This window comes from Panthera onca, chromosome B4 (genome assembly GCF_046562875.1).
Source record: "Panthera onca isolate mPanOnc1 chromosome B4, mPanOnc1 haplotype 2, whole genome shotgun sequence".
Taxonomy (NCBI): domain Eukaryota; kingdom Metazoa; phylum Chordata; class Mammalia; order Carnivora; family Felidae; genus Panthera; species Panthera onca.
The window spans coordinates 17536729-17563056 of record NC_138345.1 but is presented as its reverse complement, the minus strand read 5'-3'; the positions used below and the strand labels follow the sequence as shown (position 1 = coordinate 17563056).

Sequence of the window (26328 nt, the reverse complement as noted above, 5' to 3'; positions counted from 1 at the left end):
GCCATTGCAGTAAAAGTTATAATTGACATCCACTTTTGACTCCAGGGACTTAGGACAATTTCTTTGTCAATGTTCTTAATAATGAATTTCAAGGGACAGTTATTAGATCTTAAAAGGTAACTAGAAATTAATAGGACAAAAAAGGTAACTAGGTCTTTGGTTATTTAGCTGGATAATATGTATGCACCATTCAGGTTCTCATTAAAGATGATTTGTATATTTGGGGCCTTCATAAATGAGACTAACGCAGTGTCCTGGCAAACCAATCTAAAAATCTTCAGAGAATATTCACAATATTCTGATTATGAACCATAGCATGCAATTTTTATAAAAAATTATAATAAGCAATTTATTCAAGAATCAGTGTCATTCAAGAATCAGTGACTAAACACATATGTATTCACAGTCACGAAGCTCGACTTTTTTTCACACGTGCCACTTTGGTAAAGTCTAAAAAGATTCTCCTTTCAATGAATGTGCAGCGAATTTTCTTGGAAAAGGGCAGTATTTAGCATGATACTGTTTGAAGGTGTGGGCATAATCTAAAAGATTTCCCTAATATTAGAGAAAGAATTTAGTTGAATTTTCCAACTCACAAAGTGTTCTGAAACCATAAAGATGCCTATACCTATACTGTAAGCACTTATATAAAGTTTACATGTTTACGATAAAGAGAAATATGTAGAACAAAACTAGAAAGTCGTGCTTTTTCCTTAACGGTAATACTACCAAGGGCTCTGTGTAGCAGCTTCCTCACCATGAGAATCTTTTCAGCTTTAAAAAGTACTATTTCTTCTTTAAATTTATTTAACTTAACATACAGTAAAATCCATCCTTTGGGTTATTCAGTTCTATGAGTTTTGACAAACATAGACCCATGATCTTTCAATCAATCAATACTCCATTTATTTAGTCAGGTATTCTTGATGTCTTTGATCATTATTTTGTAGGTTTCAGAATACAAATCCAGCACGTATTTTGTTAGATTTATATATAAAAATTTACTTTGATTGTATTACAAATGGCGTCATTTTTCTAATGTCAGTTTTCAGGTGTTCATTGCCATTAGATAGAAATACAACTGATTTTATACTGACTTTGTATACTGCTACTGTGATAAAAATAAAATAATTTTAAAATAATTTTTATTTATTTAAAAATAAATTCTGTGATATTTTATCCATAGACAATCACGTTATCTGCAAATACGGCAAGATTTATTTCTTCTGTTGCAACTGTATGTGTATACCTTTACTTACATGTCTTGCCTTATTGCATTGGCTGGGATTTCCAGTAGGCCTTGAATACAAGTGGTAAGAGCGGACATCACTGCCTACTTCTCAGTTTTAGAGGTGAAGCACTCATTCATTATGGGTATGATGTTAACTGTTTGACCTTTGTATATGCTCTTTATTGGGTTAAAGATGTTAATAGTTTGCTGAGGTTTTTAATCATGGCTGTTTGATGAATTTTGTCAAGTGCTTTTTCTGTATCTACTGAAATCATCACATGCTTTTCTTCTTTTGTCTGATTACATGGTAAATTACATTGATTACTTTCTAAACATTGGACCAGTTTAGATGATTATAATGTAATCTCCTGGATGACTGTAATGTAATCTCTTTCTAATGTATTACTGGATTCCATTTGCTAATATTGTGATAAAGATTTTTTTGTGAAAGAAATGTTGGTCTGTAGCTTTCTTTTCTTATAATATTTTTGTTCAGTTTTGGTGTTAGGGCAAAGTTGCCCTTCTAGAATAAGGTAACAAGTATTATCTTCCCTTATATTTTCTGAAATAGAATGTATAAAACTGGTGTTATTTTTTCCCCTAAATATTTTATACAATTTTCCAGTGAAACCACGTGGTCCAGGAGTTTTCTTTAATGGAAGATTTAAAGTACGTGTCCTATTTTGTTAATAAACATAAAACTATTCAAATGATCACTTTCTTCTTGAATGGCTTTTGATTATTTGTGACTTTCAGGGAATTTGTTCATTTCACATACATTGTTAGATCTATGTACAGAGTTTTTGTAGTATTTCCTAATTACTATTATCCTCTAATACCTGTAGAGTCTTTAATGTTAGCTCTATTTCATTCCAAATTAGGTAATATGTGTCTTTCCTCTTTTTGTCTTGGTCAATTCAGCTAGAACTTTATCATTTTTTATTTACCTCTTCAAAGAACCCGCTTTTGGTTTCAATAATTTTCTCTACAACTTTCTCATTTTAAATTCCATTATTTATTGTCTCTCTATATATTATTTTCCCACTGTTTGATTTAGCTTTTATATGTTCTTCTTTTTCTGCTTTCATTAGATGAATAGTTAAATTTACAGGCTTGAGACCTTTTTTCTTTCCTAACAAAAAAATTTATACCTATTAATTTTTTCCTCAGCACTGCTTTAGCTATCTTACACAAATTTTAGTACGTTATATTTTCATTTTCTTCCAGTTCAAAATATTTGGTTCTTTCAAAGTATGTTTTATTTAAATTTGTGACATTTAATTTCCAAGTGATTGTGGATGTCCCAGATTTGTAGTTTAATTTCATTTTGCTCAGAGGATATATTTTATACCATTTCAATTGTTTTAACATTCTTAAGGTTTGTTCTGTGGCCCCAGTAGTACTGCTAAGCCATATTGGAGCCTGGAAAATTCAGTAATACTAATACCATCGTCATTTAACATTTTTATATTTTGTTTATCATTGATTTTTTCATTAATTGTGAGCTTTTAATGTGTGGTATTAAAATATTACTTATCTTAATTAGCGCTTGTCTTACCCTGCTTGGGCTGCTATAACAAAGTACCTAGATTGGATGGCTTAAGGAGCAAAATTTACATTCTCACAGTTCTGGAGGCAGGAAGTACAAGATGAGGTTGCCAGCGTGTCTGACTTCTCGTAAGGGTCTTCTTACGAAGACCAAGCTTGCACTTGGCTACCTTCTCACTGTGACCCTCACATGACAGAAGGTCAGGGAGAGAATAAGAGAGAGGATGACAGAAAGACAGGGGTGGCGGGGAGGGAGAGAGAAAGCGAGAGCGAGATCTCCTCTTCTTATAAGGCTACAGTTCTATTAGATTAGGACCCCACCTGTATGACCTAATTTAATCTTAACTACCTAAGACACTATCACCGATATAGTCACATTGGGGTCTAGAGTTTCAACATATGAAATTTGGAGCGGGGCACAATTTGGTCCACAACAAATTTTTAGTGTCCCCTTAAATTCTGCATCTGGGGGAGGATCTCCCATGCCTCCTTGAGTCTTGCCACTGGGCCCAGGCTATAGTCTTAGTTTACTAGTGAACGTTCAGCATGCACTGAAAAGAAGAAGTATTCTGCTATAGTTTTAAATGACTTGTTTAAAATGTCAATTATATCAAGTAGGTAGATAATTTTCTGCCTTTCCATAGATTGCCTTTTCATTTTGTTTCCTGTTTGTCTCTTTTGCTGTGCAGAAGCTTTTTAGTTTGATGTCTCGTCCCACTTGCTGATTTTTTTCTTTGGTTGCTTGTGATTTTGGTGTCACATCCAAACAAGAAAAAAAGTTGCCAGGTTAATGTCCTAGAAATTTTCTCCTATGCTTTTTTCTAAGAGGTTTATGGTTTCAGGTCTTATGTAGAAGTCTTTAATCAATTTAGGGTTAATTTTCATTAGTGCTATAAGGGTTCAATTATCCCAGCACCATTTATTGAAGAGACTATCCTTTCTCCATTAACTATTCTTGACTCACTATCAAAAGTTAGTTGATCGATATGCAGTGTTTTATTTCTGGGTTTTCTATTCTGTTTCATTGGTCTGTGTGTCATTTTTTATGCCCGTATCAAACTGTTTTAATTAGTATAGTTTTGTAGTATAATTTAAAATCAGGAAGTATAATGCTTTGCTGTTCTTTCTCAGAATTGCCTTGGCTATCTGGGCTCTTTTGTGGTTCCACAGAAATTTTAGGGTTTTTTTCCCCCACAGGTTTTGCAAATTCTTGCTGACTTTTTTGTATACTTTTTCTGTTGATTCCTGAAAGATGTGTATGCAAGTCTCCTTGTATAATTGTGGTTTGTCTATTTTTCCTTTTAGTTCTAACAGTTTTACTTCATGTGTTTTGGAGTACTGCTTTTAGGTGCGTACATATTTAGGACTCTTCTGTTTTCTTAATGAATTTACCCTTTTATCATTATATAATGTTCCTCTCTATGCCTATTAATTTTCCTTGTCCTGAAGCACATTTTGACATTAATATAGCCATTCACCCTCCTTTTAATTACATTGCTTAATGTATCTCTTTTAATATCTTTAGGTTTTTTTAGTTGCTCGTTTATTCTTTTTTTAAAAGTGTCGTTGAAACACAATGTTACATTAGTTTCAAGTGTATGACACACAGATTCAGCAACTCTCTACATTATGCTCACAAGTGTAGCTACCATCTGTCACCATACAACACTATTAAAATACAATTGACTATATTCCCTGTTGTACTTTTTAACTTCATGATTTATTCATTCCGTAATGGAAGCCTGTACCTGCCACTCCTCTTCACCCATTTTATCCGTCCTTCTATCCCCTGACACCCATCAATTTGTTCTCTGTATTTATGGATATTTTCTGTTTTTTTATTCATTTGTTTTATTTTGCTTAGATTCTACATATAAGTGAAATCATATGGTATTTTTCTTTCTTAGTCTGACTATTCACTTAGCATAATACCTTCTAGTTCCATCCATGTTGTCACAAATAGCAAGATCCCATCCTTTGTTGTACCATCCTTTGTTATAGCTGCATAATATTCATATATATAAATCAATATATATATTGATCAATATATATAATCATCTTTATATATGTTATACCATCCTTTGTTATAGCTGCATAATATTCATATATATACACATATAAAATCATATTTATCCATTTATTGATGGACCCATCAATATTAATATTGATATTAATATTTTGAGGAATTTCCATACTGTTTTCCACAGTGGCTGCACCAATTTATGTTTCTACCAACAGCACATGAGAGTTCTTTTTTCTCCACATCTTCATCAATGCTTGTTATTTCTTGTCATTTTAGATTTTAGCCATTCTGACAGGTATAAATGATATTTCACTACAGTTTTTGATTTCCACTTCCTGGATGATTAGTGATGAACATTTTTCATGTGTCTGTTTGCCATTTGTATGTCTTCTTTGGAAAAATGTCTATTCAGGTCCTCTGCCCATTTATTATAGATCATTAATAAATGATCCATTTATTAATTGGATCATTTGTCTTTTTGACTGTTGAGTTGTATAAGCTCTTTACATATTTTGATATTAACCCTTTATTGAATATATTATTTGCAAATATCTTTTTCTTTTTTTTTCAACTTTTTTTATTTTTATTTTTGGGACAGAGAGAGACAGAGCATGAACCGGGGAGGGGCAGAGAGAGAGGGAGACACAGAATCGGAAACAGGCTCCAGGCTCCGAGCCATCAGCCCAGAGCCCAACGCGGGGCTCGAACTCACGGACCGTGAGATCGTGACCTGGCTGATGTCGGACGCTTAACCGACTGCGCCACCCAGGCGCCCCGCAAATATCTTTTTCTATTCATTAGGCTGCCTTTATATTTTGTTGATGGTCTCCTTCACTGAACAAAATCTTTTTATTTTTGTGTAGCCCAAATAATTTATTTTTGTTTTTGTTTCCCTTGTCTAAGAAGACGTAACTAGGAAAACACTGCAAAGGCCAATGTCAAAGACATTACTACCTATGTTTACTTCTATGAATTTAATGGCTTCATGTCTCTTATTTAGGTCTTTACTCCATTTTGAGTTCATTTTTGTATTACGGTGTAAGAAAGTGATTCAGTTTCGTTCTTTTGCATGTAGGTGTCCAGTTTTCCCAGCACCATTTATTGAAGAGGCTATCTTCTCCCCATTGCATATTCTTCCTTCCTTTGACATAGATTCATTAACTATATTTGAATCCCTTAACTTTTAATTAATCTATATCATTATTTTTTAAATGAGCTTTTGTAGTCAAAATGTAGTTATTTCTTATCTTTTATCTAATCTGACAATCTCTGACTTCTAAAAGGAATATAAATGCCACTTATGTTTAATGTAATTATTTTATCATCATAACTAATTTATTATTATTTAAATTATTAAATAGTAATTTATTATCATATAACATTAATAATATAATAATAATTAAAATTATTTTTTTCAGTTTGTCTCTTCTGCACTTATTACCCATTATTCTCTTTGTCACCACCCTGCTATCATTTCTGCCTTCACCATCTGTTTTTATTTGTCTAATGGATTATTTCAATATTTTAATATTTTTATGCTCAATTTTAATGTATCTATTGTCCTTTATATATGCCTGTTTGGCATTCACTACAGGCACAATAATATGCACACCTCAGTTTAACACTGTACATAGAGTTTGTTAACATTTTAAATAAAATGTAGGTGTCTTAAACCTATGGATTTCTACACTCCCAACTTTATGATATACTTGTCACATATCTTACATCTACATGCTTTGAACCCACCAAAAGGGTGTTCAAATATCTGCTTTCACGAGTCCCGTGTACATTAAAAATCTTTACAGAAGAAGAACATTCCATTATATTTACTCTGATATTTATAACTTCAGCTTTTTTGTTTTTTGTTTTCAATAGGCTCTACACCCAGCATGGAGCCCAACACTGGGCTCAAATTCATGACCTTGAGATCAAGATTCAGAAACTTAACTGACTGAGCCACCCAGGCGCCCCTCAGTTGTTCTTTCTTTCTTTCTTTCTTTCTTTCTTTCTTTCTTTCTCTCTTCCTACTGATACATTGACCTCTGATATTTTCTTTGTTCAGCCTGCGAACTAACTTGCGTTAGCATTTCTTTCAAAATAAATTTGGTGATGAAGTCTATTACTTTCTCTTGATCTGAGAATGTCTTTATTTTTCTCCAATTCCTGAAGGATATTTTCAATGGATATAGAATTCAGAGTTACTTAGTTTTAGCATTTAAAAAATGCATCCCTATATTCTGGCTTCCATACTGATGGAAAAACTATAGGCTTACAGAAAACGTACAGACTACCATGTCTCCGAAGAAGAAACTGCAGTGGCTACAGATGAGAAAAAACTCATATGTCATAGAATTAGTTCAGGAAAGCCTCTATATTAGTTTGCTAGGGCTGCCATCACAAAGCACCACAGATCTGGTGGCTTAAACAATGTAAATTTACTTTATCATGATTTGGGAAGCTAGAAGTCCAAGATCAAGGTGTCAGCAAGATTGGTTGCTTCCGAGGGCTGCTCCCTTGGGTCTGCAGATGACCATCTTCTCCCTGGGCTTTCCCACGGTCTTCCCTCTGTGTGTTTGTTTGAATCTCCACTTCTTAGAAGGACACTAGTCATTTTGGATTAGTACCCACCCATGTGACCCCATTTTAACTTAATTTACCCTTTAAAGACCCCATCTACAAATACATTTGCATTCTGAGGTACTGGGGGTTAGGACTTCAGTATATGAATTTTGGAGGGTGGACATAATTCGGCTCATAACAGTCACTGAACAAACAGTAACAATAAAAACAATAATAACAGCAAGAATATGTTCCTGAATGGCATGTGTTATTTATCTTTGTTCACTTTTAAGTTTTTCTGTACTGTTGATTCTCAGAAGTTTGATTATGATGTGTGTGGGCATGGTTTTTATTTCAATTTTCCTGGTTGGGGTTTGTTGAGAAATCCTTGGAATCGTGATGGCCATGAAAACCAGCAGCCCAGGAGCTTCATTTTGGCTTTATTTGACCTGATTCTGAGCTCATTCATCAAAAAGAGCCTTTTCCCAGAGGCAATTAGTTGATACCAGAGCTACCTGGAGACAGCCGTTGCAAACTGGGGCAAACAAAGAGCTGACCAAAACAACTTAAAGGAAAAAGTCATAGAAGGAGACGTCTCCAAGGGGGGCTTTGAGAAGCTCTGACATATCCCAGGATATATAGGAAGCAGAGAAAAAGTGCAAGTTTATGCACATGCCCAGGAAAGACCCTTGAAGACTCTATTCTCCCATGTGTGGGTGACCTTGAGACTCTGCACAAGCAGGAAGTGAATGTTGAGGCAGGGTGGAAAAAAAAAACTATCTGACCTGCGTTAATGATATGCTCCCATGCCACACTGAGCCCTTCAGCACTGCTACAATTTAGTTCATTACTAAGACAATAAGTGATTATTACATTTGAGCAGTTATTAATTTCTCCTCCCACTGATTCTAACATTCTTACTTTAAAATATAGCTTTCATTATTACTTAGGAATGTAAAGGCCAACACATCAGAAGATAACTACCATTGAGAAGATAGTTTGTTTTCCTCACAGACTCCAAGAAGATGGGGTACACTATGCAATGAGTTAGGGGTGGGAGAAAGTACATGGGAAAACACCAGGGTTAGTCAGGAGGCAGAGGGAGAGAGGGGAAATATGGGCAAGAGCATTTCTTGTGGATTTTTGGGAAGGAACTGGTAAGGTAGCGTATGTAGGCTTAGAATTGTCTGGTGGGAATAATTTCAGCATGCTCTGGGGCAGAAGGGACTGTCCTTTATTGTCTGGTACCTTGCTATTATAAGATGAATCATCTCCCCATGACCCACCAATTCATATGTTGAAGTCCAACCCCCCACTACCTCATTATGTGACCATATTTAGAGACAGGGTCTGTAAGGGGGTAACTAAGATAAAATGAGGTCATGTGGGTGGGCCTTAATTGAATATGACTGTCCTTATAAGAAGAAGAGTTTAAGAGACAGATACACACAGAGGGAATACCATGTGACAAGAGGGACTAGATTGCCATCCACAGGCTAAGGAGGCAAGACTCAAAAGAAAGCAAACTTGTTGAAATCTTGATTTTGGACTTCTAGCCTCCAGAATCATGAGAATATAAATTTCTGTTGCTTAAACCACCCAGTTGGAGTTATTTTGTTATGGTAGCCCAAGGATACTAATACAGCGACCCTGGGGTGATTATGGCAGGTGCAAAGTGCCCAGAGTGTGAGAGCCTGAAGAGGTGGTTGGGGATAGGGGCCCTGGATGGGTTGGTTTGCATTTGTAGGGTGAGCTGTTTTTTGTAGCTCTAGGAATTGGCTAACCCTGGAAGAGACACTCTCTCCAGGGTCAGCAAGGCCCTCAGATATCAAAGCATCAGAATATGGAAAATAAAAGGCATGGTTCATCGAATTCTCTCGAGTTTTAAAAAAAATCAGAACAAAATCTTGAAAGCACAATAGCTTGAAGACATAAAAAAAAATAAGGAAGTCTTGTCAGTATACCTTACCATCTTAAACAAAAACCTTTTTATAAACCAAAATAATCTATCAAAAGATAACTATATTAGAGCACTCATTTCCAACTATTACTCCTTCCTAAGTACTATTTTTCTGCTACAAAATGACAAAAACGTCTATTTTGCACTAAAATATAGAAAATGTTTGGTCCAGATTAAATCTCAGATAAAATCACATTAAGTAGCTTGGGGACATACCTTCATTTTTTATGTTAAAACAGAAACTGAAAAATCACATATATTCTTAGCATAAATATAAGTCCTGCTAAAAAAAAATAGTCCCATGATACTCTATTTAAATCTGTGTTCTGTGAAATGGAGCATATATAGCTCAGAGAAAAGAAGAATTTATTTGAATTCCTGAATGGTTGGGTTCTTAGAGGACTGTAAAGGAGGAAGTTGGACTGGTGTGCGAGAGCAGGGTCACGGTGAGCTTAGAAATTCGAATTTTTGAGAATCCGTAGAAATCTGAATTCTATCCTGGAGGCAATGAGAGTGACTGACAGATTTTAACAAAGTAGAGACTGGTCATATTTGTATGTTAGAAAGTATAATCTGGTGGACAGTAGTTAGTACTGGATGGTAGAGTTGAATAGATCGAAACCAGAAGTTTTTAAAATTCAGCAGGAAAAAAATATGCACTTAAATGAAATCGTGGTTGGATACATAATAATAATAAACAGGGCAGATAATTTGAAAAATATAAGGGCATGCCCTCCATACTATTTTTTGACCAAATTAATACAGGGGAAAGAAGAGAGGAGAATGATTTAAGAATGACCGACCCCTAGACTACTAAGTGAGACCAGATGTCAATAATCTAAAAAGGGAAATATAGGCAAGGCAAGATATTTTGGAAGAAAACTGAAATTTACTTCTAAATAAGCTGACGTTGAGTTTCTCTGGAAAATATGTTTGCTCACTCAATTCATAAACCTGTTCTCCTTGCCTGCCTCTGTTACAGAGGCTAAATCCAAATACTCAATTTTATTAGTCTCCCTAGCAACCAAGGTTACCACGTGACAATCACCTAGCCAATGGCATGGCCAAACACATTGCCCTTTCCCATTTCTGTCTTCCTCCTAGCTTGGATGTGAGATGTATAGAATCTCAACAGTCACTTTAAGAACATAAGGTGACAAGCATGAAGCAAATACCAAGGAAATCCCTTAGTCCTTGACTTTAATAGTATTAGAGTTGAAAATCTATGCCATAACTGTCCATCTCCTCTGTTTTCTTAAGTCACCTAGGAAAACTTGTCTTTTTTCTGGCATCCAAATGCATTCCTAACTCCACCCTCCACTTGATTAAGATTTCTGACGGTGATGTCTGGAAGACGTTGAGTGGGCTTCTGCCCCCATGTCTTAGATGCACGCTGATCGTCACCATCAGGACTGCATGAGACTGAAACCACTGATTCTAGTCAGCTGGAACTCTGTCTCAGAGCAGTCACTGTGAGTGTAGCAACCCAGGGACCAGGCTGTGTGGGATACAAATGCTAGTTTGGTTCTTAAACCCAAGGTCAGTTGGCTTCACCAAAAGTGTCCTGAGTGCCTTATTTAAAATGTAGGCCTTATCCTCAGTGATTCCCATCTAGCAGGTTTGGAGTAAAGCCCAGAATCAATCACTCCTCTTTGTGATTCTGGTGACTGACTAGGGTTAGTCTATCATGATAGCATCTGAACTTGACTGGAGAGCATCATTTGCAAATTTAATGTTATATAATTTTACCGTATCTCACATTCCTACCATGTGCAAAATGCAACTCCATCCATGTGCTAATCCTATTCCATGACACTTTATTCTTTTTCTCCGTTATTAATCCTCATGCTGCTGTGTTTTCCTCCCAAAAGTTTAATTGTGCCATCAACCCTCATTCTATTTGAAGAACAAAAAATAAAACTCCTTGCACCCTCACCTTCAAAGAACATACTGTGTGATCCTACCTAAATAAATAGGTAGGATCCTACCTAAATGAATACTGGCTTTTTTTCTTTTTAATTTTTTTAATGTTTTTTTTTTTTTTGAGAGAGAGAGAAAGAGACACAGTGTGACAGGGGAGGGGCAAAGAGAGAGGGGTCCACAAAATCCAAAGCAGGCTCCAGGCTCTGAGCTGTCAGCCCGGAGCCCCATGCAGGTGCCCCATGCAGGTGGGGCTCGAACCCACGAGCAGTGAGATCAATATACTGGCTTTTTCTAACAACAGACTAATTCCTTTGCAATTGTCCCAAGGGATGGCATCCTTTCCCAATGCCCCATAAAACACAAGGCCTACAATTAAAGTTGCCACTCTTCTAAATCCCCAGTGTCGATTCATTTGTTCTTCCATGTGTAGAAATATCTTGGCTCCTAACACACAACTTACTTCCCTAGATCTAGGTTCATGAATCCATATTCATGGAAGACTTCAGTTTGGGATGTCAAAATCTTCTCTAGCCCCACACCCAGTAATGTTGTACAAATTTAATAGCCATGTGAAAAGGTTAGCCGATAACTTAGCTTTAAAATTCATGCCTCATCTTCAGTAAACTTTATTTCCCCACCACCTCAAAAACAATATGGTTATAATATTATCTGGAACTATTGTCTTAGAAATTGCAGACACCAATATTTTTCTACTTGGCCACAACCTTTCATTGAATGTCCAGCTGGCTGATGCTCTCACTCCTGTGACTACTGTTTTTTCACTTCTATAGTGATTTTATAGAGCTCTTTTAAGTGCTTACTAAAAACCTGGCATTTGTCTTCTGAATATTTATCATGGCCCATCTACATTGGCCTTTGTCCCAGTATGTGGATCACAGGTAATTAAGGAAATGGCTTTGGTTCCCAGGTCCAGAGATGCAGAGAAAGGTCATATCTGAAATGATAGCAGAGTCCTATTACAGGCGATGTCAAGTCCCAGGCACAACCCCAGCATGCTCCTGTGTACGTCTGTAATGCAAACAAAGCTTCATAGCAGCGGCCAGTTCCTAATTTTCCTTGCAATGAGGCAAGTCCAGCCAACAGCTGACCTCATTCCTTATTTTCTTTCGGGTTGATTAAGCTAGCCTGAGCAATAAATAGGACTAGTTGGGGATCATTTAGTTTGGCAGACCTCAGTTTCTGCAGAAACTATAAAAATGGGATATATAAAGATACTGCTAAAATGATCACAGTTAGGGACTAGCTGCCTCAATAAAAATCAAGCATAAGCTGGCTGCTCTCTGGACCCGGGAATACCATGCAGGGTACCAGAAGAGAGAGGATTAAGGGAGACTGAGTTATAGGGACATAAGGGACAACTGAGTCAATAGTTGAGTCTGTGCTGCTTGTAGTCAACAGTGTATTCTATACTGATACATTGCTGCCCTTCTGTTAAAGCCAGTAAACGTTATCTTCTGTTGGCAAAAAGACATTAAGGTTCCTACTTCAACTATTTACTTCTAGGAACAGGTGGAGGTTACCATCCGCTCCTTTCAAGTTCTGCAATTCAATGTAGCTATATTTCAATTTATCATATAGTGATTTCTTACCTAATATAGACTGAGAACTGATAATATAAAGATGAAAAAAAATTGTATGTGTTCCAGTGTGGAAGGGGCTGTCATTGGCTCCTATAAAACCCTACCGTGGTCCAAGTGGCAAGATACACATTCTTATAAACACTCTTATCAGACCAGCAGAACTGCTGTTCAAAATCCAAGCATAATACAGACAGCCTTTATCAAGATTCCTTGGTCTCCTTTTAGGTAGACCAACTCATCTTGAAATATAATTTACCACAACTATCATACTTTCTACAAAATTAGAATTTAGAAGCCTCTCTACAAAAATAGCTATCTTTATTATGCTACATCATACTACAGTACAATAACATTTAAAAAGGAAAAAAGATCTATCAACTACCTATGATCATATACATATGATTCTTGTTTGAATATTAGACTAAATTAATTTTATCCTGACCAATGGATAATTTTAACATTAAACTGTTCTATTGAGACCAATGTGCATGGTGAATTAATATTATTCAGTTAATATAATCAAATGACCAATAATGGATAATTTTTTTAGACCTGATACATGTGGCTTATTGATCGAGTTGTTTGTCTCAAAAGAAAATAGATTATAGCTAATATCTCTCTCCATATGTGTCTTTCAGTGGAAAAGTCAAGTCCGTTCCCCAAGAAGACAATTTCAACCCTATGGAGGACAGCTTTCACTTAGTCTCCCAGAAGGCAGGAAGCTCTCTTGGTGATTTAACTGGCCAGTTGAATTTTGTAACATTGCTACAAAGTTTCAAATCTGACACTAAATTACCCCTTTAGGTCTCTATAGCATCAGAATCGGTGGAAAAATAGCCTATTTTCACTTCTAGCATAAACCTAGACATTGTTATACAATGTAAAATAGCCCACTTTAAAACATCGGGCCAAAAAAAAAAAAAAAGCAAAGAAAGAAAGAGCAGATGAAAGTCATTACACAATGTTTAAATTGCACTGAATTTATGTACACAATAAGGATCAAAATGAGAAAAAGTTCTTACCATTTGCAGGCAAACAGCCTGAACTGAAAGATATATCATCAATAGCTATGACTTCATCTTGTTCAGGAGTTGAAATTATTTGACCTTGAAAAACAACCTGCACAAGAAAAACAAGATGAAAGCACAAAGCAAGGAACATCACTGTCTCGAAGTCTTACAGCACAGAACCTACCAATAAAAAACTTATCACTTCCTAGAAGCATTTTGGTGACCATTCCAATTCCAAGTGGAAAGAGATCTAAGCATACACTCTTAAGGACAAGAAAATATAGTCATCCATGCATCTCAAATAGTATACACCAGCTCTTTAGTATTTACCAGATCTTGGACCCAGCTGCCTCTTGATCTCTGGTTTTTTGCCATTTTGCAACTGTGTCCCATTTCCACTTCTGGTTCTCTAAATTTTGCTCACAGACTTGGATGTCCTTGTGCTGTATCCTCCTGTGCATTTTCTGCTATTATATAAACAAAACTTGGGACAGTGACTGGATATGGTTGTTCAGCGACTTCTTATTAAAATGAGTGAACGTGATACTGGGACATGAAGGCAACCCAAGTATGCCCCAAGAGGAAATACTCTGGTATAATAAATCTTAGAACCTTAGAAAGAAACTACTCTCCAATTTCCTAGTTATTTAAATCCATTGAAAATTGGTGTGTGGGTGGAGAGTTTTATCCCAACCTCACTAATGAATACCAATGATGTTTGAGTCTTAATCCATGGATGCATTAAACTTGTGGGCATTGTTTAGCCTTGTTTATGACATAAACATCTTATTATTTCAAAATGTCAGCACTGTTTTTTAACTTAACCATTAGTCTGCATACAGTGAATACAACTGACCCTAGTAGATCATTTTGCTGTGGTGCATTCTCTTTTCTTTCCTGTACAACATGATGTACTGATATATTTCCTTTCAAACCAGATGTACTAGACTATTAAAAATATGATGTGAAACACCCACAACCTATCGGGTAATGTGTCAATATGTAGCCCTAAGAAAGTCAACTTTTCTTCACATAAAACAGAATGACCACGTGACTACTTGTAAAGCAGGACCATGTTGGAAAAGACCTATCAAAGATTGCTGTGTAGGCAAAATCATCCACTTGGTATCTAAAAAGGTGAGCGCTGGTTATACATTTGAAATAGAAAATTTTGAGCAAAAATAAATAGAATGGGAAAAGTACTTGGCAAACAGTAGTAACCAACTCCAAATGTTTTTTTCACTCCAGATTTGTGTGATCTCTGGTAGAGACTAGATCTTTTGGGGAATACATATATGCAAGTAGGTTAAGTGTGACTAACCTTATACCACATCTAGAAGACAAGAGTTACAAAGAGTTTAGTCTCAAGGTTTATTTGTAGCACCCAGCAGATCGTTTGCAAAATCCCTTCATCGTACATTAGTATCAGAATCATGAGTACAATGGGAGAGTTTTGCAAGCATACTAATTGATACTTTCTCAGTATGTATTTTTTCTCACCACTTCCAGAATTCTCTGTAAACCCAACTCCTAGGTTTGTAGTTTTAGTCATTCTTTGACAGTTTCTAAAAATTTAGTTTGTAGATTCCATTTGGAAAGAAAATTAGTGGATTTTCTTTTCCAACTTAACGCTTGAACATTATTTCTGATGTTAATATATAGTTTTGGTTACTAGATTTTGGCTACTATTTGTTTTTAATGTTTATTTATTTATTTTGAGAGAGACAAGGTTGGGGAGCGGGGTAGGGGCAGAGAGAGATGGAGAGAGAGAATTCCAAGCAGGCTCTAGCTTTCAGCACAGAGACCAATGCGGGGCTCGAACCCATGAACCATGAGATAATGACCTGAGCCGAAACCAAGAACCAGATGCTTCACTGACTGAGCCACCCAGGTGTCCCTGGGCTACTCTTCATCATGGAATAATCTTATTTTGGTATTGGTGTAAGATTCAATGAATGACTTTAGTTATGTGAATCTAAGAGTTATACTTCAACCATTTTGCATCCCTTTTGTGACCTAATTTATAAACATTTAAAATCATGTTGCAATTTTGCTTTGCTGTTTCATAAAAAGCTGTTTCAGAGGGTAAGAAAGAAAAAAAAAAAGACTGCTATATAGGAATGGTTTTATGTGAGGGCAGTAGAGCATAGTGGTTGAAGTATGTATTTGGAACTAGACTAATTGGGTTCAAATCCCAACTATACCGCTTAATAACAAGAGGACCTTGGGGAAGTTATTAACATCTCTGTACCTCAGTTTTCTTCTTTGTAAAAATGTACTGATAAAAAATAATAAGTTTTTACCTATATGAAAAGATTTTCAAGGACAAATGAATTATTACATAGTTCACATTAAATAAGTATTAGCTGTTATTGTAACACAGTTATTAAAGTATTTAAGTAATAAAGTATTTATAAAATATTTATAAAGTATTAAGTATTACATGAATGTTTATAGATTTCCCGTTGGATACATTCCTTTGTTCTTGCCAAACTAAGAACACACCTGTAGCAGCCATATTTAAAGACAGAAGCAAACATTAAGTGTTAACTCATCACCAGTCTCTTCCTTCTTTCTCCACACTCTCCCCACAAACCCATCAATCTTCAGGGTTTCAACTGTCACCCAGGCTGATAAAACACAAATTTATATCCCAAAAGTCAACCTCCCCCCCCCCCCCCGAGCTCTCTGCACATATCTCCACAGACTTCTGGACATTTTTACCAGATGACACAAAGTCACTTCTAAATGTTTTTCCCCTCAAACTGGACGTGTCCCTGACTCCTTTTCTCTGACAATGGCACCAGAAGACTGCCACTTTTCAATGCTCAGAACTCCAAAGCGACTTGCAGAACCACTTTCTCTTCCAGCCACATCTCCAGTCCATCAACACCTGTTAAGCTTTAAGCCCTCTCTCCGCTCCATTCCTACTTCTACTCCTGTATCTTCACACCTGATCTAATGAAAAGGCTTTTAAATTACCTTCTCGCCTTCAATTCTCTCCATCGGTTTGCAATTATGTATATTTGTTTGGTTCAATTAAATTATATGTTAATTCTGTCTAACTGAAGTAAAGTTAGAGGGAAAATTGGCTGCCATTTGAGCCCACTGGTCCAGCAAGAGGAAATGTTTTTCTTAGGGAGAACGTTATTTCTCCAAATGTAGGAAATTCACCATTGGGTCTGTGTAGCTATAAAACATAAGACCTATCGGGCATAACTTGATACTCTAGTTAAACATATTTAAACAGAAAGGCATTCCAGAGATTTTGGCTGGGATCCTGAAAAGAAGGATGGGTTGAACTAGCTCAAGAAAGTGGAACCTCGAGATCATGTTTTTTAAAAAGCCAGATCTGTGGTCGGAAGCCATATTTGCGTATGATAGTTTATTTCTAAGAAAAGTGATGCCTACCATTCCTTGTTTTCCTCAAAACTTTGGCAAATACGTTTTTCCAAACATCTACCTCATTTTAACTGTTTTAGGGGAAATCAAGAAAGAGTAGCAAACTAGCAAATAATGAAGTTAGAAGTTGGGCAACATCACAGAAGTCAAGTATGGCCTGCACTGATCCAATAGTAAATAAGACACAAATTGCTTTCACGCCAAACATTTTAAGAGAAGATGGCCTCTGAGGGAGGCAAGGGGTCAGCGCTCAAGCCACTTGATTTAAATTCCCGATGAAACTTTGACAGTAGCGAAATAACAGACATAAACTGACTTGAATGACACTCGTAACTGCATGAACAGAAACTCTTGTAGCTGTATTTATTGTATTAGACTTTTCTTAATTAGTAGTGTACATTCAATATAATTATCAAACGTGTGAAACAGAAAAAGATGAAAGTAATTTTTCACCATCATGTGTTCACATAGTAAATGTTTTTTCTTTTTCTTTTTTTTTTTTTTTTTTGAGAGAGAGAGAGCACGCACAAGTGAGCAAGGGGCAGAGAGAGAGAGAGAGAGAAAGAGAGAGAATCCCATGAGGTGCAGAGACAGAGGGAGAGAGAGTGCAGAGCCCAGAGTGGGGCTCGAGCTCACCCGATGGTGGGCTCGAACTCACAAACCGTGAGATCATGACCAGAGCCAAAGTTGGATGCTTAACCGACTGAGCCACCTACGTGCCCCAATATTCTTAAATTACGAGGTAAAATGCCTCAGTTATGCCTTAGAAAAGTTTGCAAGTAGAAATTTTTTTCAGTTAACGATTTGTATCTATTTTTATGAATAACTTCTCTTTTGTCTGTGTTAATAAAATGTACTATTTCTGAATAGGACACTGCTAAACACCCTTTGGCGTGTCTAAATGGAATATCAAAGAACTGACAAGCAGATAATTGCATATGAAAAATGTTGCAGCATTTTTTTAAAATTCAGGCAGTAACTTCTCGTTTACTTTAAGAATCCAAACATTCAACTTGAAAGCCACGGTCAGGGATGCACTTAGTAGTACAGCATTCCTTCCTTCCTACCCATAAAACTAATACTTAAGCTCTTTTCAAGAACAAAGAAAAGGAGCGTGAGAGAAGGTGTCACTTGCATCTGAGCCCACATTTCTGCTACAGGTTGAGCGTGGTTTATTCTTTGCTTCTGCAAATATTTTAGGGCAATAGCAAAATTAACTGCTTAAGTCTACAATTTTGAGTAATGCAATTGCAGTCAATTAGCAGAATAATGTTTAATAATGTTTTATCCAACACAGCAGACAAAGGAATGCTTAATGAATCACATGCCACGTATTTGACCAAATCTAGAAGTTGGATTTTTTTTCTTTTATAAAGCCTTATAATGCTTTAATATGATAAAAAAAATTATCATGGCTCAGTGAGTAAATGATTGAGATGTGAAATCACACTATACTGGGTTCTAATCTGGATGTGATTTAATAGGCTATTGCACTCTCTAAAGCTAATAATCCTCATGTAAACAGTGGGGTATATTATAATTTGGATTCAGAGGACTGCCATGAAGGATCAATAAAATAATATACACAAAGGACTACGTAGTGCTTTACACATAGTAAGTGCTCAGTAAATACTAGATGTCATTATTCCTTAAGCACCTTCTGAAATTTTCTTCGATGCTGCTATCTTTGTTGACTAAATGCATAAACACCATTCTTTGTTTATGTAGCAGTATTCCCTCAGAAATGAACGCGCTTCAATTTTATTAAGGGATGAACTTAGTACTTTACAGATAAAGGTGATAAAGCCCTCACATGGCAGCTAGATCCAGAGGCTTTTTCAAAGGAGGGTTTTTTTTTTTTAATGTTATTTATCGAGAGAGAGAGAGAGAGAGAGAGAGAGAGCATGAGCAGAAGAGGGACAAAAGAGAGACACAGAATCTAAAGTAGGCTCCAGGCCCTTAGCTGTCAGCACAGAGCCTGACATGGGGCCCGAACCCACGAACTGAGAGATCATGACCGGAGCAGAAGTCGAAGGCTTAACCGACTGAGCCACTCAGGCACCCCCAGAGTTTTTTTTCAGAAACCCCTGCTAAGTGAGGGTCCAGCTGAAACTAAAGTCTCTTACATGGACATTTCTAAAGGAAACACACGAATGGCTTTGAAACTGTCAGAAAGCATCACGGAGGAGAAATTGCAGAAAACAGAAGAATTCTCAGAGGCTTGCAAAGTGATGAGGCAGCAGATATTGTCTGGAGATGCTGATTACAAAATGCCCTCAAATAAGCCTCTTGCTAAAGCTGTTCAGGACCAAGCTTTGAGAGGGTGTCGGGCAGCATGAGACACATAGCACATCTCTGTGGCTCAGCTAAAAAAAAGCATGTGAACCTCTGCTTCCCTGCTGACAGGAGAGAACTAAAACATACCTGCCATCTTAAGGACTGGTGTAGCCCAAGGATCCCCAGAGAGTCATACGGCTTCCCAAGTTTTACAAAGCCTCTAAGGTAGAGGCACTGTTTTCATATCAGCAATAAAGTATTTTGGCAAACAAGTTAATATATTGCACATGCATCTGCTTTCGTTGGAGCCACTGCTGTATTTTAAAGCACTCAAGTGAATAACCACACTGCCTCAGCTCCAGCTGAATGGCCCTGGAGGTGATATATTTGGGAGTTTTAAGTTTTATATCTAGTGGCTACACATATTTAATCATCAACCCCTGCAATGTGCCATTTGGGAATGGATAGCTATGAAAAATGAGGAAGTTGTTTTAAAAGGTTTAACGCTCAAGACTCAGCAGGTTCCAACTCTAGCCAACATCCAAATAAATCTCTGTTGGGCTACTCACTAGGAAAGACCCTGACCTTCAGTTAGAGACAGAGATAAGAAGGCACAAAGCTTGGCGAAGATAGGTTAAGACTCTTTTACCATCCACTCTGTTTCAAAGTTGGAAAATATGTGTAAATGCTGACAAGGTTCCTACACAGACAAAATTCCATTTCTGCCATTCAGGTGTATATGGGCACACAGGCGGAAGGGACTTCAGCAAGTTCATCCTTTAGCATCTAGTCAGTGTGACTCAATCCCCTCAAAAGCACTCTTGGCTCTACTCTGTTGCTTTGTTGTTGTTGTTGCTGTTGTTGTTGTTGTTGTTGTTGCTGTTGTTGAGAGAAGACAGAGAGCCATAGGGGAGTAGGAAGAGAAGTGTTAAGAAATAAACTAGAAACTTCTCTAGTGGTTAATGACACCTGAACATCCACGACAAATTAGATGCATTATTGGTACTCAAGGCTCTCATTCTGCACACACACCCTCAAAGCCAGGAACACATAGTTTTTCTTCCACATGCCTAACAAAAATCTTCTCCTTGCAAACCATTTATCAGATAAGGGGTTAATACCCAAAATACATAAGAAACTCATACAACTTGATGAAAGAAAGAAAGAAAGAAAGAAAGAAAGAAAGAAAGAGAGAAAAGATCCCCCCCCCCCCCAACACACACAAATAAAATGGTTAAAGAACATCACTGGAAAGATATAGACATCATCCCAAAGAACACATACAAATGTCCCAACAGGTACATTAAAAGATATTCAACATCACTTATCATCAGGGAAATACAAATCAAAACCACAGTGAGATATACTTCACACCTCTTAGAATGGCTGTTATCAAAAAGACAATGGATAATGTGTTCACAGGGGTGTAAAGAAACAGGAACCCTAGTTCACTGTTGGTGGGAACGTAAACTTGTGCAACCATTATGGAAAACAGTATGGAAGTTCTTCAAAAAATTAAAACTAGAACCACCATATGATCCAGCAGTCGCTTCTAGGTATATAATCAATGGAAATGAAATCACTATCTCAAAGACATATCTACACTCTCATATTTATTGAAATATTATTCACAGTAGCCAAGACATGGAAACAACCCAAGTATCCATCAGCAGATGAATGGATAAAGAAAATTTAGTGTATACATACAAAGGAATAATTTAGCCAAGAAAAGAAGGACATCCTGTCATTTATGACAATATGGCTAGACTTTGATGGTATTATGCTAAGTGAAATAAGTCAGAGAAAGACAAATACTCTATGATTCACTTATATATGGAATCTATAAAAGCCAAATTCATAGAAACAGAGAGCAATTTTTTTGAGAGAGAGAGAGAGAGAGAGAAGCAGAGGGAGAAAGAGAGAATCTTAAGCAGGCTCCACGCCCAGTACCAAGCCCACCATGGGGCTTGATCTCATGACCCTGAGATCATGACCTGAGCTGAAATCAAGACTCAGATGCTTAACTGACTGAGCCACCCAGGTGCCTCCCAAAAGAGTTGTTTTTAGTTGCAAGGGCCTGCATGGTGTGGGAAATGGGGAAATGCTGGCCAAAGGGTACAAACTTCCAACCATAAAATGAGTAAGTTCTGGGTATCTTATAAGCAGCATGGTGAATATAGCTAATAATAGTTAAGAGAATAGAAAGTTGTTAAGAGAATAGATCTTAAATGTTTTTACTGCATGAAAAAAATTGTCGTTATGTGATGTTGATGGATATGTTAACTAACTTTATTGTGGTAATCATGCCACACTGTAGGTTTACCAAATTATCACATTATACACCTTAAACTTACACATATATCAATTATATCTCAATAAAGCTGGGGGAAAAGTCTTTTCTTTACATGTACTAAGAACATTCCTTGAATCCCACCTAGTGCATCCTGAGTGTCCCAAGCGAGTCTTTGTTCAATTAATGAATTGGTCATTCACAGGAAGACTTAACTGCCTAATGGCTTAAGATACCCTGCCCAACACACACCAATATACCTGACTTCCACAGAGTGCAAAGTTCTAATGACAGAATTGTGTTTCCAACCATACTGTTCCTCTAAAGGCTTATCCTCTGCGTGTCATTTAACCATTCACTAAGTGATTTTCTTTGATCCTCTTTGGATCCCCATTTAGTTTACAAAAGCCTGAAATTTCAAACTCCAATGAATTTATGACAGATCAATTAAGAAAATGTACCATTCGCATATCTAACAATACAATTTTGTAATAGAAATCCTGCTCATTCTCCCATCCTTCCTCTTAGCCACTCAAAATAACTGAAGTTAAAATTCAATCCAATTCAATCCCTATTCTTAAGCAAGTGCTAAATCCATCACATATCAGATGATTTTCTACTCTGTATCAAAACTATAAAAATGATTACTATACTATTCAAATAATAGATTATAAAGGAAACCTGCTTTAGCCGAGTTGGCTAAATTGGCCTGCAAACCAGGTTTAAAAAGCAAATTCATTCAGAATAAAATGCTTTAAGATCCTGTTTTTAATGGGAAATTTTTCTTGGCTTTCCCAAATGTAAAAATATGCAATGCTTTACCAAGAACTCTGGTAATAATCATTAGATTATAATTTCCACCATACATAAGTTTTATTAGGCTGCATAAATAAGTTTGTCTTTTATGGGCTTGCTTAGGCTTTCACTCTCAAAATTATTTTGGAAAATAAAGGCTGTATTGAATAATTTGAGACTAACCATGAAATGAATATGACAATTATTCTACTTCAACAGCATTTGGAACTAGTATTTAAATCAAATCGTCTATTTCCTCATTACACAATATAACCCCCTTCTCTCAAAAGCATGAAAGAAGTCGAGAAGACAAGTAATTCTTACGAATAGAATGAAAAGAAAGAGAAGGTTGGAATAGTAAGAGAAATATCATAAAAAATTTATATTTTACTGAAATATTAATATGTTAGTATGTATCAACTCTAGTTCTTATGCACATATTTAAAACCTTCCTTTAAATTTTTTTAATGTTTATTTATTTTTGAGAGAGAGAGAGAGAGAGCCAGAGACAGAGTGCAAGCCGGGGAGGGGCAGAGAGAGAGGGAGACACAGAATCCGAAGCAGGCTCCAAGCTCTGAGCTGTCAGCACAGAGCCCGAGGCAGGGCTGGAACCCACAGACTGTGAGATCATGATCTGAGCTGAAGTCGGACACTTAAACAACTGAGTCACCCATGTGCCCCTAAAACCTACCTTTAAAAGTGTTTTTTAGGGTGACTGGCCATCGCAATATCCTAAGACTGTTTGGTTTTGGTGCTTCAAAAGTCCTGGCAAATCCCTCAGTCCTTGACCAACTGGGGCAGGGGTCATCCTACTTTTAATTCACCTACCGATAAATATCTGTATTTTATCATTTTTCCTTCAATGATAAGGTTAGCAAATATACCACACATACCTGAAATTTCTGGTTGCTCTGGATGCTCATGACATTTCTCTCCCACTGATTCTGGAGCCCAGCTGTGTTTTGCCATAAATGCCGAACGGGCCCACCACATGTAGTTTGAAGGCCAGCTCTTAATTTGCCACCCACTTGACTGGAGAAGTAATAAAATGTAATCTGTGAAAAATAAGGAATGTCCAAATGATTATAAAACAGAAGTTCCCAACTGTGAAAAGTATTGAAAATTCTGCGTCTTTTCAAATACCTGACAGGCATGTTGGATATTCGTGGGAAGAAACACTCTGCTTCTTAAGTTTGAGGAAGTAGAATCCACCTTGGAGACCAGTGACAGGAAGTGGGCTGTTAGCAACAATAGTCAGCATGTTACAGTCAGAGCAATCCTTGGCAAACTTATTTAGCACACCATGCAAAAATTCAGGCCCATATGCACATTAGGTCAATATATTTCTGTTTAAAGAATGAAACATGTAACCACATCATCTGCTTTTGCAAATGATCTGACTGATAGTTTTACTTCATTAGGTAACCCAGCAAAATAGCTCATTGTGATTATACTCCCTATGACATTATTATCGGCTGCAGTCCACAACCCAAATTATCTCCTGTCACATAGAAAGTTAGAGCCTTGCAAAGATGGTATCCAGGGAGAGCATGATACTGGGACTGCCCACCAAAGTAAGCAATTCAATGAAAGATGCAAAGGGGTTCACTGTTTGCTGTGATTTTCTCGAGAAAGAATTGGATCAAAGAGTCGTAGCTTTCCCCGGGATCATAGAGAACAATGCAGAGCCCTGACGTTCTCCCGCATAGTGCGGTAGGGACTATGCCAGCGGACGGTTACTGTTTAGAAGACTATAAAATAAATGTAGAACATTCCCTGGGCTTTCATAAATTTCCACAGTGCCTGACAAGGTTATAGTGTGTAATTGGGGAACCGCTGTGTTCTACTACTCTATTTGGCGTTTTGCTATTTGTCAAAAGGAATGACAAAATGATATTCATGATTATGACAACCTATCTACTGAGTTATTCATGGTAGTTTAAAGCTGGATTGGAAATCAAATTTAATTATCACATCGTTGCGAGAATCGATAGCAAAATTAAGAAACCTAAAAAACCTCTTCTTCTCTACACCTATTCCAAAACTGTACGCTAATTAAGTAGAAAATAATGACATTAATGATTGTTATAAATATGGCCAGAGGCATAAATGAAGTCCCTGCAATAACGGAAAACCATTCTGAGGATGTATTCCCTGGAATAATGACATAAACATAATTTAGATGAGCTGCTGGTATCACAGCGATACAAGTGGACAATTACTAGTTGGCTCTTGCTTCATTTTCAGAAGGTAAAGCAAATGTCAAGCAAGTAAATAATCAACTAAGCGTATGAGATATTATATTTATTTTATATTATTATTTACATACAAGTGTTATGTAAATAATATTAGCAATACAAACGGTAATAGTATTCAACAGGCCCTAAGTTATTATTTATAAGTATTCACCTATTAAAACCATCGATGAGATATACAGAAAATTTTCATTTATCAAGGAAATTACTTGGGTAATTTTCATTTATTATTACTCGAGATAAATTTTCATTTTTCAAGGAAATTACTCAATTACTTGAGTTTGGGCTTAAAAATAAGATTTGACTCTATTAAACAATAGGGTAGCATTTACAATAAAATAATAAATTATTTCAATACTTAAGTAGCATGTTTTATAAGTATAAAGTACATCATTTGGTACATAACACTGTAAATTATTCTGTATTTTGTCAAAAAAACCTAAACACTCATCTTCAGGTTATCATAAAAAGAAAACTTTGAAATTCAGAAAACAGCTTGAGATCTTTTGACATTTATCGAGTAATAAACTTTCTTTTCATGGGTGAAAACAAAAACAGCATTCAAAATGCACCCAATACCAATATCTATTTTCTACCTTCAATTCCAATTTAGTGGCAATAGGAAGCATTTTTTGAAATGCACACTCAATTTTCCCTTGCTCCCTATGGTGAGTATAGAATTTCTTTAATTCATAGATGAAGATGTTCCTCAGGGACAAATACCATCTTATAGAAAACTCCCTCTTGTTTTCCATAGGACCTTAGTCATCATGTCTACGGGTATAAAAGAAAGAAGCACATTTTTGGCAGCATAAGTTTTTCCCACATGTCCCATCTTTCATCTTATACCCCCTCCTACTGCTGCTTCCGACCACTGAGAAGAGACTAAGAAGCTGATAACCAAAAATGTATCCAATGTTTTCTGTACACACCCCTCTCATCCCTTATAGTAGCCCAATGAGCAATCACATCACACACATATACAAATATAATTGTCACCGTTGTAAATTGTCTATTAATCTCTACCATATTCATTTCAGTTTGTTGATATCATTCATAAATTCCCATTTTATACCTGCATCCATAAAAGCCACTGCATAGCATATCTTTAAAACGTATTTCAAAGAATCTCTTGGCAAATTGCTAATTATTCAAATGACAAAATAACAATAGTGTCATTTTATTGATAATGTTAAATGTTTATATTAAAGGGCTTTCAAAAAAATTTTTTTTTCTCAGTTGCTGGGTAAGTGTTGGAATAAAATCCTAACATAACCCAAGACTGATGACCAAAAAAAAAAAAAAAAAAAAAGGAAGTATATAAAATATGAAAGCAACAAAAACCATGAATCAAGTCTGCAGGGCTAAATCCAATAACTTCAGCAGTGCATTTCACCAGCCTTGATCCTCAGGAAAAGATAACGTAGAATTTTCAGTGTCACCGTCTTCAACTA

General features: G+C 36.4%; 1 protein-coding gene across 2 annotated transcripts in view; it reads right to left on the bottom strand.

Annotated features, from left to right (window-relative positions):
* The window catches only part of MALRD1 (MAM and LDL receptor class A domain containing 1), a 776428-nt gene that overhangs the window by 716902 nt on the left and 33198 nt on the right, over nucleotides 1–26328 (bottom strand). For both annotated transcript variants that reach the window (XM_078450377.2, XM_078450378.2), the window contains exons 3-5: nucleotides 23763–23857; nucleotides 23513–23674; nucleotides 13868–13964 (exon numbers count right to left, since the gene is read on the bottom strand). In XM_078450377.2, coding sequence (XP_078306503.2) covers nucleotides 13868–13964; nucleotides 23513–23674; nucleotides 23763–23857 — 354 coding nt within the window. The remainder of the gene's footprint in view (nucleotides 1–13867; nucleotides 13965–23512; nucleotides 23675–23762; nucleotides 23858–26328) is intronic.